The sequence below is a fragment of the Eutrigla gurnardus genome (genome assembly GCF_963514095.1).
Source record: "Eutrigla gurnardus genome assembly, chromosome: 14".
NCBI classification, from domain to species: domain Eukaryota; kingdom Metazoa; phylum Chordata; class Actinopteri; order Perciformes; family Triglidae; genus Eutrigla; species Eutrigla gurnardus.
In genome coordinates, this window is record NC_139937.1 from 25,715,707 (window position 1) to 25,734,214 (window position 18,508).

At 42.0% G+C, this 18,508-nt stretch overlaps 1 protein-coding gene across 1 annotated transcript in view; it reads right to left on the bottom strand.

The window, feature by feature from the left end:
• myom3 (myomesin 3) overlaps positions 1-18,042 on the bottom strand; it is a 46,457-nt gene extending 28,415 nt beyond the window's left edge. Inside the window, exons 1-8 of the mRNA XM_084026373.1 lie at positions 17,948-18,042; positions 16,024-16,150; positions 11,546-11,650; positions 7,147-7,294; positions 5,830-5,987; positions 4,661-4,753; positions 4,145-4,233; positions 2,242-2,303 (exon numbers count right to left, since the gene is read on the bottom strand). Coding sequence (XP_083882499.1) covers positions 2,242-2,303; positions 4,145-4,233; positions 4,661-4,753; positions 5,830-5,987; positions 7,147-7,294; positions 11,546-11,650; positions 16,024-16,130 — 762 coding nt within the window. The 5' untranslated portion in view covers positions 16,131-16,150; positions 17,948-18,042. The remainder of the gene's footprint in view (positions 1-2,241; positions 2,304-4,144; positions 4,234-4,660; positions 4,754-5,829; positions 5,988-7,146; positions 7,295-11,545; positions 11,651-16,023; positions 16,151-17,947) is intronic.
• Positions 18,043-18,508: the final 466 nt, after the last annotated feature.

The window sequence follows — 18,508 nt, forward strand, 5'->3', positions numbered from 1 at the left end:
CATTATTCATACATTCGCCTTCTCACTGATATGATAATACTGAAAGTAGCCTTACAGCACAGAAAACAAACAAAGCAGACAGTAATGGTTTTCTGTTGCCCTATAAAACCCACTATAAAGAAAGGAAGCGTGGCAGGTAAGGGGGGGGGGATCAGGAAGGGGAGGATGTGCAGGAGGTAAAGTGGCAAAACAAGAAGAAGTGCTGATTCCTGATGATAAGAAACGAAGCCTCGCTCCATCATCTCCCCAGCTGTGTCACCAAACCTGGTCAAAAAAAGCTCTCACGTCTCCAGACCATCGTTTGTACTCAGTAATGAGCTCTTTCCTCTCATTTTTTCCTCCCACTAATGACGGGGAGTGAAACTGAATAAAGCATCCTATATGGTCTTCAGAGAAAGAGAGTGACCTATACTGCAACGGTAAAGTCAACCTACACCCATCTAATCAGGGCGAATATAGCCAGATCATCATTCATATGCAGGGATGTCTTTTTTTTACTCTTCTTACTCCTTTTCTTACACCGTTGCCTCTGCAGAAGGTAATATGTAGGTGCGTGCAATACCATGCAACGCAATCCCCACCCACTCACAAATTAAGCGGCAATCACTTTGAATGCAGCTTCATCATCACGGAATAGTCGTGGGCTTTCTTCCTGCTGAGTGAATCGCATGAAGCCGTCTTTATGTGAATCGGTAATCTCATATGCAGCAGATCCTATTTTTTTACCACGTGAATCACTCGATAAACAAAAGCTCAACTCTGATGAATTTATCGTAATCATCATGCACCGAGGAAAGGATTGAATGATGGGAAACGTGTTTTTTTTTCATATTCTTTTTTGATGAAAGCTGTACGCACTCTCCTGCGATAGCCTGGACAAGCAGAACTCGATCATTATAAGAAACGTGTCACAGTCTCCCAGATGCATCTCTGAGAATGGGATTTGACAAGACCTCGTGGTGCACGTTTCTCTCACTTCCAGGATCTATTGCTTCAGTGACTTGACAAGTGAGAAGCTGGCAGCTGAAGGAATGACTTGTCAGGAATTGTTCACTTAAAAGAAACATCTTCAGCTTTTTCTGCTGTCTTAGGTTGTTTCCTCCAGGGGGGACGGCTCTCTCCTCGCTGTCCTTTTGTCTCTCTCCACTCTCGGATGAAGCAGAGGGCTTTGTCTGTTACGGCTCAGCGTGAGATAGTCTTTTCGTTTAATCAAGTCAGTCAATCGTTTTCATTTTTAACGTAGGCTTGAGTGTTAATTAAATATAATAATTCATAGTCTTTCAAAGTCAGATTGTGATGAAATCATACATCAACGTACCATGATATCATTTTTGACAAAGTCTGATCATTTTGTTAAGATCTTAATTAAATGAGAAAATACTGGAGTATATGAAACTGTGGTTATATCATATAGACTATAAGAAAACATCTCTTAACGCCTACTAAAATGGATATAACAGTTAGAAAAATGACTGACATGCCTTGGTTAAGGTTAAGTTAAATGTAGACGCGGAAGTGACTTGGTTATTGGTCAGGTAAAGATAATTCAGGATAAAAACTAAGGAATTATTGTGATCATGGTAAAAAGAATAATTTCATGTTTTTTTGGGGTCACAGTCAAAAGAAATGATTGTTGACTTTTGGAAGGAAATGGTTGACCCAACCATCAACCCCGATCTCCTGCCAGAATCCCTTTCAGGTAAAGAGGTTATTTTAGGCATGTGAATGTGCTGTCTTCTTACTGGTGACGTGCAGAATACCAGCATAGCTCCCACGAACAGCCAGCCTCATCAGAAACTGAGCATATATACTGAGCATATATACTCAGGTACAGGCTGGAGATGTCACCATCCGCACACGTGGTGGAGGCTTATCTAGCCCGAAGAGCTGCACGACCAAATACGAGACACGAAAGGGAATAAATCGCCCGCTGAATGAAATTAAATATACATGACTGTCGTTTTTGCTCAGTCTTTCAAACCCCACAGAAACTATCCTACGAAATCATCTTCCTTACATCCCTCATAGAAACACAAACTCTCACCACAAGCAAACGCCCCCGCGGTTCCCTCCCCTCCAATGCATCCATATATTTTTCTTTACGAGCTACAACATGGGCAGCAGAGCAGAGCGTTGCATTACGGTCTTCAAAGTGAACCCGGCCATCCACCGGCTCGCTGGTGGAGGGAAGGACTTCAAAAGGGTGGCCGGGAAAATGAAAGGGGACACATTTGATTGGGCCCTGGCGTGAAACATACCGTGGGTCCGTGAGCACTCTGAACCGGCCACGGCTCCGTGATACGCTGGATCGCAGGGCGGCAGAGCAGGACAGATTGGAGAGAAGAAGAAGAAAAAAAAGCCAGCGAGGGTCAGAGACAGATGTTGTGAAATTAGACACAACAGACAAATCAAATCTGGCTTCTCACATTCATGCAAGTCACATCCAATATTCCCTTTAACTTATTTTTAACAACCGAAGAAAGGGCGTGAAATATAGATGACAAGGAGAAGCCTGGAAGTGACACGCATTTATCATCATTAAAGCCATGGCCATCTTCATGATCTACAACATGTGGGAACTCTCGTGCCAGGCAGCGAGCAGGTCATTTTAAAGGATGAGAAGAAAAATCAGAATGGTGAATGTTTCTGTCACAATGCTCACTGTAGATGTTTGCCTATTAGTCATGACTATCTACTCTCCTCTGTGTAAGTAATTATGCATGAGCATGAGCAATTATGTTTTTCCTCATATTCTCATCCAAATATCAAATTTATATAGAAACTACAATAATGGGGATGGAAAAATACACTCTACACACAGGGGGAGAGAATATATGTTGGGCTTTCTTTAAAAAATAAATAAATAGAATAAATACATATACACCCAAATATACCCTACAGTTTAAAAGTGTATTCATTAATATGCTGTGAGCAGATGTTTCAGCTTCCAGGAAGGGTGATGATGTTCAAATGGATATGCTAATTTTAAAAAACGTACTTTCTTGTTCCAGTCCAACTGAAATACAGAAAACAAAAGCGCGCGACCACTCTAGACACATCCACGGGCACGCCCGGCGACCTCCTCTGTTGCTATGGCAACAGTTTAAACCACCTGTCAAGCTACGGGGACTGGAGGGGGCGCGCGCACACTAGCTTCACGACTAATGAACGTTTACAGTTAGCTAGCTTAGAAAGTTAGCTAGTTTACGGAGTTAGCCAGCTAGCTAACTTATTTTACAAAAGTTAAAGTTAGTTAAATTTCTAAAACGTAGACGTCTTGTCGTGAGTTTCGGTGTAAGGAGATGTTGAAGCTGCTGTGGGAACGGTTTGGCCCGAGTGGAAACCCACAGAATAAGGCTCGCCCACCGAAGCTAACACGGCTAACTGAGGCTAACAAACGCCGCTCCGTATTTTGTTTTAGAGACATTTTCTGGATGTTTTCATACAAACCAATGACCCGGAGAAGGAGACATGAATTACCTTTTTCCTTCGAGGGTTCACCTCCAACTCTGACTGACTCCGACGAGTGAGTAAGCTCTATTTATTATTTATAACACTGGTACGTGTTGTTTATATCGTTACGTCATCGTTGGTGTTGGATTGTGGATGACGTGTTGCCTCTGGGCTTGTTGTTATTCAGTCAATGTTATCGATCTGTGGTTATTCCTTCATGTTTTGGTGGTCTGTTTGCATCCTTTCACTGAGATTTGACTTCTCATTTATTTTTGTTGTGTTTTTTTTAATAGCAGGCATATAGGCTGATAATACAACCAATGTTGCATGTATTAAACAAAATGTAGCATTACATTATGTAATCATCAGTTAGAACCTTGCAAAAGATGTACCATTTCTATTTCTTATATCTATAAATACATTAATAGATATGTCATAATTCCATATGCTAATACTACTGCTCATACCCTCCCAAAAAATCACTTTACAGTTAACTCCTTGCAGATAAAAGTGTCATGTTTTACACCTACACTGTAAATGCCCTTTGGACGGGTTGTATGACCTTTAATATCACTGACACTGAGTATAGAGCCTGCAACAGTGTAGTTCTGTCATTGTAGTCCATCTTTGTATTATACGTAATGGTTTTCCAGCCGTGTGGAGGTGATATGAAATGGGAAAAACTACTCACAGTTCACCAGAAGTGTTGCAAATGTCATAGCTTCACCCAAGGGACTCTTGGCGATCACTTTATACTCGCCAGCGTCGTCAGGAGAGCACCTAAGGATATAGAAATGGACCCAGAGCTGAAATAAAATGTATCTGTCGTCTTACAAATCTGTTCTTTACTTGCACATGTTTTTAGCAGCAGCAGCAGCAGTAGTAGTAGAAGTAGTAGTAGGAGTATTGCAATGGCTGCTAAATTAATCCCAAATTCAACATGTGGTGCCTTACGATCAGACCACTCAATTTAACTGACTCTCTTCGTCCTTTGAAGTTAATGGAGCAGCATTAATTTCTCGGTTCGACAGCCACATTTTACCTCATAACACCGACATTTCCTATCCGTAGTTACTTAAATCATGAATTTTTATTCTAAATTAATCAATAGCAAGGTTGTGCTGGCCACATATCTTACTCACCGCTGCCTGGTACGCATTCTGCAGAGCTTCCCCGCCTTAATTAGGGATTTCAGCTTGTGACCTACCTTCTGATTTCCAGCGAGTTAAGACCAAATTTCTGTTGAAGACTGTAATTCCACGGTTGGTCAGACATTCTCAGTGGCACACCATCCTTATACCTGAAGTAGGAAGTTAGAAGTAGATCTGAGTGTCTTTTTCTTTTTAAATATCAAAGCAACAGTGAACAATGGACTTCACTTAGGTGGATCAAGATCATGCCTGCTGATTACTTATGCACATCTTTCACTAATGAAATGGTGGTTTGGCTGAATCTATAACAGCCAGAAGAGCCCTTTGATCTCCCATTCTGTCTTGTGCTGGGCACTGTTGAGGGCAGCTCATTGGACTCGATGGGTCCCATATGGGATGGCGCAACCCACAAACTTCAAGTAATCTGGATCTCGGCTTAGGTTCATGAATACTGAGTACTCGCAGTCTATTCATCAGCTAGTCTCACGGCAGCTCAAGCATCAAGGTCGACAGCTTGGCACGTTGCCTGAATTAACACAGGTAATCTCATATTAATAGAGAAGGCAATATTCAAGTCAGGGTTCAGAAGTGTCGTGTCAGGACTTTTGTCGCAAGCATCTTGTGGACTCTAACTTTGTATTCATATGTGCTTGTACACCTAACCTACAATCCTATGTCTCACACTATACTTCTAATTATCACATGACAAATTCAACAGTATTTCACTGTGTCATTTCATGGATGAGCAACGTATTAATGATACAATGCAGGAGTGCAACTAAGACTTTTTAATTTACTATAAAAGATCAGAAAATGGCAAAATTTTGTTTAAGTTACCATTTCCCATTTAAGTTGAAAACCATCTGATGATTACAATTAAGAAATGATAAATGACTTAAATGGTTATTTATCAAATTTGTTGTCAATTAAATTTTTATAAATTGACGATTGATAATTTCAGTTCCAATATCGCGTTAGAGTAAGATATATCATGACTGCGAATGATTATTCACCTCTATGTTATTGTTCCCTGAAAACTATAACTTTTGGCCATGAGAGTTTTTCTGCACTAACTCTTTCCAACTGAGGAGAAACCAAATTAAATGACACCAGTTTGCAGAATGACCTGAGCGAACGACTTTAGTAGAAACAGTTGGGAAAGGGAATTGCCAAAAGGCAGATGGAGGCCAGAAAAATGGAGTGCAGCAGAGACAGAAGTTCTTACCATGTGACCTTTGGGGGTGGTTTGCCCTGGACGGTACAAGACAGTATGACCGTCATGCCCTCCCAGACAGTGTGAGCCCTCAAGGGGATCGGGAAGTCTGGGGCTCTCTGACTCAGACGCTCCAGGTACTTCATGTGGGCAGATGCCTTCGCTTGTGCCTGGAGATAGATAGACGGATAGATCCAGGGAAATTATAAATAAATAGATGTTGCAAATGAGAGGAAATGTACTGATGAATATTTTATGTATCTCATATGTAAACTTTAGTTTTCACAGCAAGTTATTCTAGTGCTTCACATGGAACAGAATAAGAGCAAGAAATGAAACAACCCATAAATAGTCTGGGTAATGTGACGTCGGAGATTTTAGTAAAACAAGAAGAGCAAAAATACATATATTTAGTTACTAACTACAAAAATAGATTGATATTTTCGTCTGATGTATCAGAGTTGATTAAACTAGGTCACTGATGTGACCTTGTTTTTCCACAATCCTGTTTGTTTGTTTTTTCCTCAAAGAAATAGTAGACAGACTCACTTTGTATGCATTTCATTCAGTGACGGCAAATCTCGAAGTACACATTGTTTATTATATCCATCCATCCATCCATCCATTGTCTACCGCTTATCCTGTATTCAGGGTCGCGGGTGTTTATTATATTATATTAGATATTTATTGAAGATAAGAACCAATAAACCTGGCAGATTCTAATTTAAAGGAACAGTATTTCACATTCAGAACAGTTATGTAGCAGCAAACAACTGCTATGTAAAGATGCAGTGGAGTAATGTCGACTTGAGCAGAGCGTGAAGTCGCTCTACCCGATCTTCACCGCTCTCAAACCACGGTTACAGCCGATAAAGCCATCCCAACTGACATCATCGTGGGGAAGCGTAGCACCCGTACTTCAGTTCCCCCTCAGGTGAACACTCGGAGCTCTGCCGCCACTTTTGCAATAGTTTGTGCTGTTAGCTGGGAGCCGTGTTGCCATGTTGAGAGCCGTTAAGAGGCAACAGAAAAGCTCTCCTATTCAGCACCTTTAAGCTATGTCTCATTCAAATGTTTACAAATAGCATTGTTGAAAGTTTAAATCATTGTTAGTGTCAAACAGGAGGAAATTTCCCCATAAAGTGCCAGTTAGCTCACATATGATAAACCAAACATGGACATCCTGAGTCGTTTAGTGGGTTTGAACATGACGCTGTCGGAGTTTGTGCTTTAAATCTGGTTCTCAACTACAACATGACGAATAATATAAGTGTTGCTGCCACAAGGTCATTGCTAGAGGTCATTCCTGAGGACAAAACTTGATGATACCTGCTTGCGAAGGGTCATTTTGTCGACGCGTGTGCGTAACACATGCTGGTTCCGGATCACGTCCATCTCCACCTTCTCAGCCTCGTTCCCAAACATCTTCCACTCGTCTCTGTGATACTCTTCAGCCAGAGTTTCCTTCAGGATCTCCCTGGTGGAGCACAGTGTACATTTTGGATATATTCAGGATTATTTTTCTGCGGTTGCAGTTAGCTAATCGGGGTGGTGAATTACAGAATGCATAGAAACCTCGCAAATGTATACATAACACTGATAAGACAATTGTAGTATTGACATTTGAAGTGGTTATTTTCAGCTGCACAAATATATTTTCAACCAAGACTAGACAGGAAAGTAGTTTGCTTCATCTGAAAATTTTGAATAGGCTGTCAAAACAATTCAGACCTCGATCAGACGAGGTGACAAGAGTAATCAACGGCAATTTTAGACAAAGGGTGGAACGCAGTTTGAAACAACATCGACCTCTGAGAGAATCAAAACAGCAATTTTACATTGATTTCTTTTGGCACATAAACATTTCTTTCTGTCCCAGTCCATTTGCAGACAAACGCTAGTTCTACCATAGATGGTGGACCGTCGTTTAAAAGGCTCTCCGATGAGGTTGTGTGGGTTTGCTGCTCCATTTGAAGCTGCGTGTCATTTCACATGAGCACCGTTCTCACTCACGTTTAAAGGTTTTTGAGAAGCTGGTCTTTTATGAGCTCTGCTGTCACTGCTGATTCTCATCACTGTGAAGAGGTGCGCTCCACCAGGAATACTTTCAGCTCTGGCCAGTTCAAATTTGATCTGCGTCGCTGCCCGTATGACTTTCATCAAGTTGGTTGTCATGGAGATGGCAAGTTTTGATCCATTCACTTTCTTTGTATGGGTGGCATAGTAAATAGGGCAACTGTGGGTAACTGGAGACTGTGGTTCAAGTCTTGCTTTTGATTTACATCTTCATCATATAGGGAGGCGTCATTGCTGTTGAACCTGCTCTTAGTTCATTGTAAAGGCTGTGTCAAACAAAACCAGAATGCCCTCTGGTAGAATATACGTAGGTAGTATATGTGTATGGCATATTGTAGCTGCGGAAACCATATATATATAGACAGAGAGAGAGAGTTCATCAATATGCATGGATGTATATACACATTCTAACATGCACAATCATGCCTCTTGCCAGCCTTTTAAATGCAACGTTTTAGCTCTCAGCTCGCTCAACGCCAGAGGGGGTGGGTGTATCCTGAACTATCTTCTGATTGACAGTCCCCTGGGCTTAATTATTTGAACATGGACTTCACACACACATTGCCACAACAAGCACAGAGACAGAATCTTAAATATTCACAAACACTTCTCCGGGCTTTGATGGCCACTGGAGCATGAATGGCCCTACAAGTGCTTGCAATAATTCAGTGAAATGCACAAACAGCATGAAAAAATATGCAAATATATATGTGCATGCATAGATGCGCAGACAAGTGTGTACACATACATACTCGCACTCTCATGCCCTCAGAAAACACAGATTTTACTCTGTCTGCCACAGGCTCGTTGGTAGAAAGTGTGCCTGACAGTATTTTTGATCTCTGTGGGCTCAGAGATTTTAAGCTTTGAGGGACTTAACCCCTGCAACACACACAATTAGTAGCTATGAGAGGGTTTATGACTTAATTATTCCTCCAAATGGAAATTTTATGATTGCTTATTGGTGCGAACAACAGCAAGCAGCACTCCTGCCAAGACAAACCAGGCATGCATGAGTATTTATTTACATGTTACCCCTTTTCCACGCTGGAGAAGACGGTGGAAAAACCATTATGTGAGTCACATAGTAATGTGCAGTTGGAGCCACACTTGCAAGCCGACACACAGGGATCCGGCGCATTCATTTCCACACAAATCAAAATAAATGTCATGCTCCGCCATCTTGCAACACTCAGACCCTTCCGCAAATAGTGTGCCAATCCATGACAGCTTTCAACTTCATCCTTCCGCCCTTCCTCTCTTATCCTGCGAGGAGTCAATCATCGCCAGCCTTACTAGATTTCCTGCCCCCAGCCTGAAATATCCATCCACACCATGTTCCTCTCATCGCTTTGAGGATTGGTGGAGAAATTGCACTTGCTAAATCCACCTTGCTAGTTCAAGAGGTAAGGTGGCTTTAGCAGGTGGAAAAATCTGAAGGTGAGACAATGTCGATAAATTACAGCTAAGCACTCGATGGCGAGATGGAGGGTTGTCGTGATGGCATCGGAGAGGGCAACTAAGGAGATGTCGAGTTGGCAGGGCCACACTGCTGCAGCTGAGGCTCATCACTGTCAAATGTGTTTTGTCTCTCAAGAGGTTGTGATGAGATTGCACCCTAAACGACTTCCCTCCTTTTCCCCTCTCCCTCCTTGCCAACTCCATCTTCGAGTATTAGCCATCTTCTTCGTCAACACTCAATATAACCTCCGTCTGTCCATGAAGAGGCCTACACGCATTGGAGATGTCAAATCCTTGTGTGGAGAGCAGGAAATGGGCTGCCACTAAGCCTCCAAATGTGAAAGTGATGTTGAGTCCCAACACAGATACGACGTGACCCAGACAGGACAAGGTGCCCTCACAGTAGAAAAGGGATTTTGGTCAAGCAAATCCTGTCACAAGAGGCAACAATCCCCTCGCTTCCTGTTCTCTGTGACCTAAACCTCCCTATTCTGGGACTTATTTTTAGATATCCTCTTCATGACAGCTGAGCAGTAATCCTGTCCTTGCAACATGATTACAAGGCTTTTAAAAAAGTAAAGGCTCATACGTGTCATCAGCAAAATCCTCTCAGATTCTGATTCACTAATAAGTTAAAGACTTTCTGTACTGGCAGGAAATTCCAAGTCCAGCCGTTTTCATAATAAATACAATTTATATATCCTGGATTATCCAATCATTTTGAGAATTGCATCACTAGTGATCAACCTGCCAATCCTCTTGATTAATCCATTTATATTGTGTTATTGTTTAAAGGAAGTCTGTAACATTTAGGAAATATGAAATGGTGGAAAACATATCCATTACATTTAATTCCAGCCCAAAGTGATGTCTTCAAATTACATTTCTTTTATCTGAACAACAGTCCAAAGCCCAAAGAGAGTCAGTTTACTGTAATGAGAAGCAAATTCTCACATTTGAGTAACTAGAACCAGAGAATTTGGGCATTTTTGCAAGAATGAATGACTTAAGCTTATTTATCTAAGCACATGCAGATTGATTTCCTGTCTGTCCATTAGGCTAATGAACATTTTTCCAGTAGGATGTAAAGCTCCTTCCTCTTCCCCATCAAGACAAAAATACAAACACAAAAGTTCCCTGGCTTATTGGCTTCAAGACATCTGTGAGACGGTGAATGATGGGAGAAGTCCCCAGCTGGCCTTTTACAGAGAGATCATTCGAGTGAAGAAAGAGCCCTGATTTCCGGTGTTCATTGAGACCCTCAGTGTGCTGTCAGTGGTTTGCAGGGGCAGAGCACCAGTGAAACGACTGATGGAGGGCAGGGTTTTGTGACATATAGCACATTACATCATCCAGAAAGGAAGTGGAGAAAAATGGAGGCTTGCTTTCTTAAGTTCAACATGAGAGGATGAGGCCCGTTTCGTACCCACAAAAGACTCCAATGTAGACTGAGAAATAAAAATAATGTGGCCAATTTCAGAGCTGCAGATGGAGGCTATTAGAATGTGGCTGCAGCAAACCATTATTTTGTTGTCAACATTGTCTATAGGGTTTAGATTAAAAGAATCTTTCATTACATTAACTCTTTTGCTGCATTACTTCCAGCAGGGTGGTACAACTTATCACTTATATTAATTAGATACAAAAACATTTTAATTATGCAAATGTGTTACCAGCATGAAAAACAGTTATACCACCTCTTAGAAACATCTTTTAGCTGATTGAAAGGATCAAAAGGGCATATTTTAATGGATGGGTATCTGTTAATATTAAGTGGATTAAACACAGAACCTGTATTTATTGTACTCAACTGTGTTTTTAGCCCACTGCATTACTTTACCTGCATGGTATATAAAAGTATTGGATTGACCTAAGTATCGGCCATACTGTGAGACAAAATACATTTGTCAACCCTCAGAGGTTTCTCTACTCTGGTATGTATCCCAGCAACTTCTCATGGTGTATGACTCCATTGTGTGCAGCGTTACAAATCATGAGCAGGATTGCTTTATGGCAACATAAACGCCGTTACGATTTATGCATCCACGACACTCACACCTGATTACTTTACCCACGACCAATTTCTTAATTGATCTACCGTGTTCATACCACACCCCATCCACACCTCACATTTTGTTGATAACCAACGAAAAACATCTGCCGTGTATTTTGCCAGATCTTCACGTCTCACCATGTCCTGTTGCGGGGGAAGCTGTCCATGCCCAGGATCTCCTTGACGGACATCACGTCGCCGGGGATGATGGGATAGCAATCAGAGTAGGAGGCTTCCTCATCGCTGTTAACATTCAGAGAATGTTGGAAAAATAAAAACAAAGCCTGATTAACACAATATAACTTAGAGAATGTTCTCTTGTCATCCTTCACAGTTATTTATTCTGTTGATGGAAGGATTGAGTGTTCACATTAGCAAGCCTATTGGTTTTGTCATGTTTACGGCACATTATTTCAAGTTCATCAGACCATTATTCTTCTCTGCCACTAGAAAGCAGCAGTGGCTCTTCTATTCTCTGAGCAGCAGAGCTGGCCATACATCAGAGAGAGAGAGAGCACCGGTTAATGTAGGAAAACTTAATATACACAAGGTTTCGTTTATCCAAGCACTCCAGGGATTCAGTTTTAAACTGGCATCTCTTATCTTAAGACTGGAAAACAGCTTTGGTGGATTTTTTTTTTTTGACTACCCTCTTTCCCGTTTGAGAAGAAAGGTACACATTGGCACACAAAATTCAAACAGACTGCAAAGACATGTGAATCCATGAAAGACTGATCTCACATTAAAATGTCAATATAGTTTTTCGCACTAATACCCACGTCAGTCTGGGCGGCTCAGGGGTAAGCTCCCGAGTGTGGTGCATTGTGTGGCGGAGCAGATTTGTCGCCGCTCAGTGTAAAGGACGACGGTATTTTTTGGAATGATACAATGGAATTTGGAGATTCGGATGTGAATGATTTGTAATTTCAATTGTCTCCGGACAAACGAGAGGTGAGAGTTAAGATGCTTTGACAGTTTTGTGTTCTACACAGCTGCTGGGCATAAACTGTGTGTGTGTGAGTCTGTTTTCTACAAGGAATGCATGTTGCACTGTTTTTAAGCCGTTAAATATTTTATCTGATTGATCTGCGAGTTCCCTCCCATGGTTGGGATGCAAAGCCTGATCCGGTACTCCGAGCAGGGCAGCGTGTGAACTGTTGAACTATGACCCTCGCCAACTGCTTAAGCTTTGCTTGCTGTTCCCCTTTTACTCACCGGTGCATCAACACAAATGCTATTGTCTGCGGGGAGCTTATATAACCAGGAGGAACAGGGGCGGCTCATGTGCACACACATGCAAATGATGCGCTGTGGTTAGGAGCCAAAAGGGTTTCTGGATGGGAGCCAGTAGGTCGGTCACGGTACAACGGCAATTGGAACTGTCGCTGCATCGTAGCATGCAGTCGTTCAGTTTTCTAAAACCACAATGAGACTGTGTCAACTGGTGGTAACGTCCTGTTCATGTTTGCGTTCCAGTTCACCAACTGGAACGCAAACATGAACACAATGAACCGAACACTGGACACACACGGGGAAGTGATTGCAAGTCAAAAAATGGTGACAGCTGCTGCATCTTTCTGTAGGACCTTCAAATGAGTCTCTTCATCATAGACGTGCAGACACACACACACACACACACACACGTGTAAGCCTACACTGAAGCGTGAGCTCTCCATTTAGAGCCCCAACAATAAACTGAGCTGACCTTATCTATGTGCGCCCCCATACACAGGTGACAAGGTCAGGGAAAGGCATTTTTGTAATAAGCTCGGCATTCGTTTTTGCTCTCCCTTAATCCACAGATGACTGACTGTTGCCCTTTGTGTTTCCATATGTTATTATTAGTTATGTCTACAGCATATTGCAGTACAACACGGCTCCATTGAAAAGGTAGAATTAAAAAATAAAAGGTTGTGTGCCAGAATTACCCAGGTGTGTACTGCACAACCCCTAACTACTGTTGCTGCTAACGTCAAGCCTCCGGCATTACTTTCAACAAGCCGTCTTACAAATGGAAATGCAAATTGGCTCGACTTCTCGTTTTCTTTTTGGTTGCAAGCTGGGAAACGTCCCCGTTTTACAGCATTCGGAGGACAACTTCTGCTTTTTGCCGTCTTATTTTTCTCTTTTCCTTTGTTTAGATTCCCTTTGAGTGTTTCTGAGAGGCTCGAGCCGTTGAATAATGCAGTGCAGAGCTCAAGTACGGCCTACAGACATATACACACAGGGGCGCAAACGCTCACTGCATGGAAACAAACAGGGGAACATGTACACACATGATGTGCACCCACGCAAGAACAATTATAGATGAGCTGATACAGCTGCCGTGTGCAGGAGGATGGAAGTTGTGCGTTTATGTGTTTCATAAACAACAGGCTTCCTCAAAATATTAACTAGGCTATTCAAAAAGAGGAAAAGCTCTGAGAGACAGCGGATGATCTGACCTCATTGCAAGTCAACAACCCAAACAAAAAGAACCAAAATCTGTTGTTTTCTTTAGTAGTCTTGTTTGTTCAAACGGAGGCCACTTTGTTCAATCTAACATAAGATAAAGTGCGTGTCGTCCACTGAGGATATCTTACTATCTCGTTTTCTCTATTGATTCTTTTGTAACAAAGAAAGAACAGCTGAACTAATCCTGTTGATATAATTGCTTAGTTTCACGATTCCCAAGGAGAAAAATGGGTCCAGTGAAAATTGGAGGACCCACGGGTTAGCCAGGTTTGATAACTCACTGCTGCAGTTAGCCATTTCAAAATAAAGGCACATTTAAATTGAGTCTATTAGGGCAGAGATGATTCCTGTTACAGCTCACTGTTATCATCTAGGAGCACTGTTGTATTCGCTGTGTAACGATTTATTCTCTTTTATTTTTTCATGTCTTCTGCCACAGCACAAATGGACAGGTTGTTCCATTGCTATATTAAACTATTCTCACTTTACAGTTGGTTAAAATGAATGGCTTTGAACAGCAGCAAATGGGTCGACTTACACACATTTTAAAACACAGTGGAACAAGAAACAGAATACGTGTTGGGTGAAACTAACTGCAAGCTTCATTTAGTCGCAATCATACTGCATGAGCTTCATCAGCGGCCTGATTCTCATGGAACATGGGAGTTGAAATTTCCTTTGTTATTCTGAACAGCTCAAGGAAGTTCAGGTTCAAATTGAATTCTTGGCCCTGAAATTTTTTTTTTTTTCTGGGGTCAGGAATTAGCTTTTGACCATCGTATCTCATTCGTGCTCCACCTTTTTTAGACATTTTTTTTTTTGCATCCTTGACTTAATTCTCTTTGTGTGTGAATTTGGCCCTGTGAGCTCATGCACTTTAGTGGGGATCGGCAGGGTGTTTAAATAATTACAGGATTGGCCTCAACTGGCACACACCTGTAATTTCTGAGGTAAATGGGAGTTCATCATCATAAGAACACAGGTGCAGACTTTGACATTCAAGAACAAACTTGGGAAGATATTGATGAATGAGCCCATTGTTTTATTATTTATCTTGGGGCACAGTGTGCAGTCCCATCTGCTGATGTCCGTATTTGTCTTCTATGCCACATTGGTTGACTGGAACGGATCCGGATTTCACACATCAGCTAATAGCTTAACGCTAAACCGCAAAGTCAACGAACTGCATCTGCACACAAAGTTATCCGTGTGTTTATCGTTACTCCTGAAACACGCTGAAAAAAACCCCCTGTTACCATGTCAGATCAACGGTTTGCAGGGAAACAATGAAATATAACATTATCGACATATTGAGAGACATTGTGTAGAAATGTGAGCTTCAGGTAGTGAATCAGGACTGGTCCATTCATCCCAGGTGGAGCCACCAGAGAGACTCTGGCACAGGCTATACTTGAGGAGATGCAATGTGTCATTGAGCTCAGAATAGCCAACCTGCCATATGTTTCTCTATAATTAATACTTTGTCATCCTTCAGCTGAAAAACTAATTCAGTGTTCAATCAAGACAGCTTGGAGCAACATAATTGTAATCCAATTTTACCTGCTCTATTTATAAAACGGTGACACCCACAGAAGACTTTATGTTATCATGTTCTCTGCTATTTGTGAAATGTAGTTGAATCATTTCTCATTTCAAGAAAATCATTTCTGAAAAATGCCTGAAACAAATTGCACTGGGAAAAGTGAATTATTTCAACTCATTGCCAGAATATTTCAATTACAATCAGGATGAAGGGCCAGGAGGGTGAGACTTGATGACTTGTCAAGGTGAACATAATGTTTTTCAGTGTTACAGGTGGAACCTCTCATGCTTCTACCAAATAATACTGTTTGCAGGCAGGAAGCACAGGTGAGGGTGTGTGTTTGTGTTCAGGCGACTCGTAGTTCACAAATATGATATAGGTGTTCAAAATAAATGAGTAAATGTCCACACACCTGTTTGCACTTAGTCACTGTAAATCCATCTACAGGAAATCCTCTAAACTCTAGCTGTAACTCGAAGGCCCGAGTTTTGATTTGTATAATACTTGATCAAAGTTATGCATAGTGTTTCTTAAAGTATAAGGCTAGCGACATTCCAAACATCTGTTAAATTATCCAAAAGCCTCTGAAACTGATGCAGTCACCAGAGCACGTTTGCACCTGGAAGTGAAGGTCTTCTTCTTGATCTGGGAGGACAGCTGCATGCTGTGAGACATCTTGGACGACTCCTCCTCCTGCTCTCGCCTCATGACCGTCCTGGTTTCCATGGTAACCCCCCGAGTGGCACCTGTAGAGGGAGGGGTGGGCGGGAAGTGAGGATGCAGTGGTGCTCAGAGTGGAACTGAAAGCTGTATATTTCATATTGAGTGCAGATGAGTTGCCAAATGAATGGTCTACGCCGTACTTCAGTTCTGGCAAGAAGCAACTATTAATATTGTGCTTTGTATACAGATGGGACCTTCCAGTTATATTTCTAGTACTTATCTCAGTCGAGGTGGGAGAGTAATGGCTATTCCACGTTGTGTTGGTGCAGGATTGTGAGTCCGTCTCCAGCCTCATCCCTAGAGAACTATAATTGAGCCCAAAGGGTTTTCTAAGTGTATGCAAAAATGTTCACTGCGATATGATTAGCGCTATTAAAAGCCTTCTGATAGCTTGAATTGTCTTGAGACTTGCAACCCAAAGAGGAGACGGAGCAGGGTGCTTCTTATAGCATCATGTTTCTGAATCAATATCTGCTACAATTACATCATACATCCTTACTTATCGCCTCTGAATGCAATCATACTCTCGGGTTGATATCGGGTTGCATAAAAAGTTCTTAATTAAAATGAGAAAACACTAATTTCATTCGTCAAGAATTTCATTCACTCACTCTCTCATTATATTTAATTATTGATTATTCTGCAGATTATCTTCTTGATTAATTAATTAGTGGTTTGGCCCATAAAATGTCAGGAAATTAGTCCGAAACTTATGAAAGAAATTCAGTTTACTTTCATAGGAGATGATGGAAATCAGCAAATATTCACATTTTAGCATTTGGAATGACTAATGATAATAAACCACTTCTAAAACACAGTTAATTGACTGATGATCTACGTCATAATCACATGTTTTATGCACATTTTCAAATCCTATGAACTGTATAGTCAGGTTTAGTTTTCAGTGGCGTGTGATTTTAGGTGTGTTTGGTCCCTCTTTACATGAATCACACTTTGTTGGCTGCCGAGCCACTAATAATTTATCAGCTGAGGTCCGCCACGCCGCTGCCCTCACCCTGCCCGTCATTAATCACGTCGCTGCTCAGGGAAGTGAACGCAGAACGCGCCCAACAAAGAGAGTCAGGTCGTGCCTGAGTGATAGCTCCATTCACCCACTCCCAATAGCAACCACCTGTGTTAGCGCCATAAACAAGCATGATGTGATATTTCTTCTCATCTCCTTCAATTACATGGCGGGAAGGTGGTGGGGGCGCCGCGAGCTAGCTAACAGGCTAGTGGGCCGGCTGATTCCCCTGTTGCCCTTTTTGTGGTTTTAATGTAGCGAGAGGAGAGAGGTTTGTTTGAACACTGTTAATGGAAGGTCGACCTCTGGCACATTAAAATTGATCAGTCTCCATGGGTCGGCCTGGATCCTGGCCCCGGAGGAAGTAAACCACGGTGCAGTTTTCAGTCGCTGGAGTGAATTCAGAGCTCAGCTTCAAGTTCTCCGATAATAATAATAATAATAAAAAAAAACCTGATATCAACAGCTGAACAATGAGACATGATTTAAGATCCTCCTCGTTGTAATGGAAGGAGCAGGAACTAGGTGTTGAAATCCCCAGAGAGTAATTAACAGCTTCGTCCACTAAGACCATTAAAACACAAAGAAGTTCAACTACAACTGTCTGGAGAAACAACAAGAATTAAAAAGTCATTACACTGGGAGGCGTTGGACTCTGACGTGGTGTTTTATAATTCATCGAGGGTCATCGTGAACTCCAGTGCGTCGTAAACCTTAATTGGTGAAAGGCAAAAATAGCTGTTTGCTATTTGTGGTGGATCGAGATGGAGGCTGAGTAAATGCAAATCCCACTCACGCTTTCTTTAAAGAAACGGGTGAAGTCCTCTGGGTGTAGGGCGGATATGTCCCACTTCCTTTTCTGTCTGCCTGTCTGTCTCTCTCCTTGAAGATGTCTCACGTCTCAGTATTACCTCTCGCTGTCTGTCTGTCCACCTCGCCGTCTCCTGTCGCTGTGACTCTTGATGAAGCGGTGAGGGTGACCCCGAACACAAAGTGTCCTTCGGTGCCAAGAATGTGGACGACACAATGCTCTCCCATTCTTAAGTTGGTAAATATAGACGGATGACACCTCCCCCACACGGTCCCAAATGAACGCAACAAAACCACAACAGGCACGGACGCACAGTCGTTTTACAGGCGGCTCCGAGGACAAGCGGCTAAGAGATGACAATGGCTCTCCGTCCAATAAGAGAGAGGCTGGACTCAATGACAGCTGAAACCAGCAGCTGGAACAGCCTTGGGAGAAACAACTGGCTGCGGTCTGCTCAGTAAATGTCACTAAAAGCAATATATTTATTTATATCAGCTCACTTGATAACAAGGATGCAAAAATAAAGGCTGGGAGAAATGCCAAGGT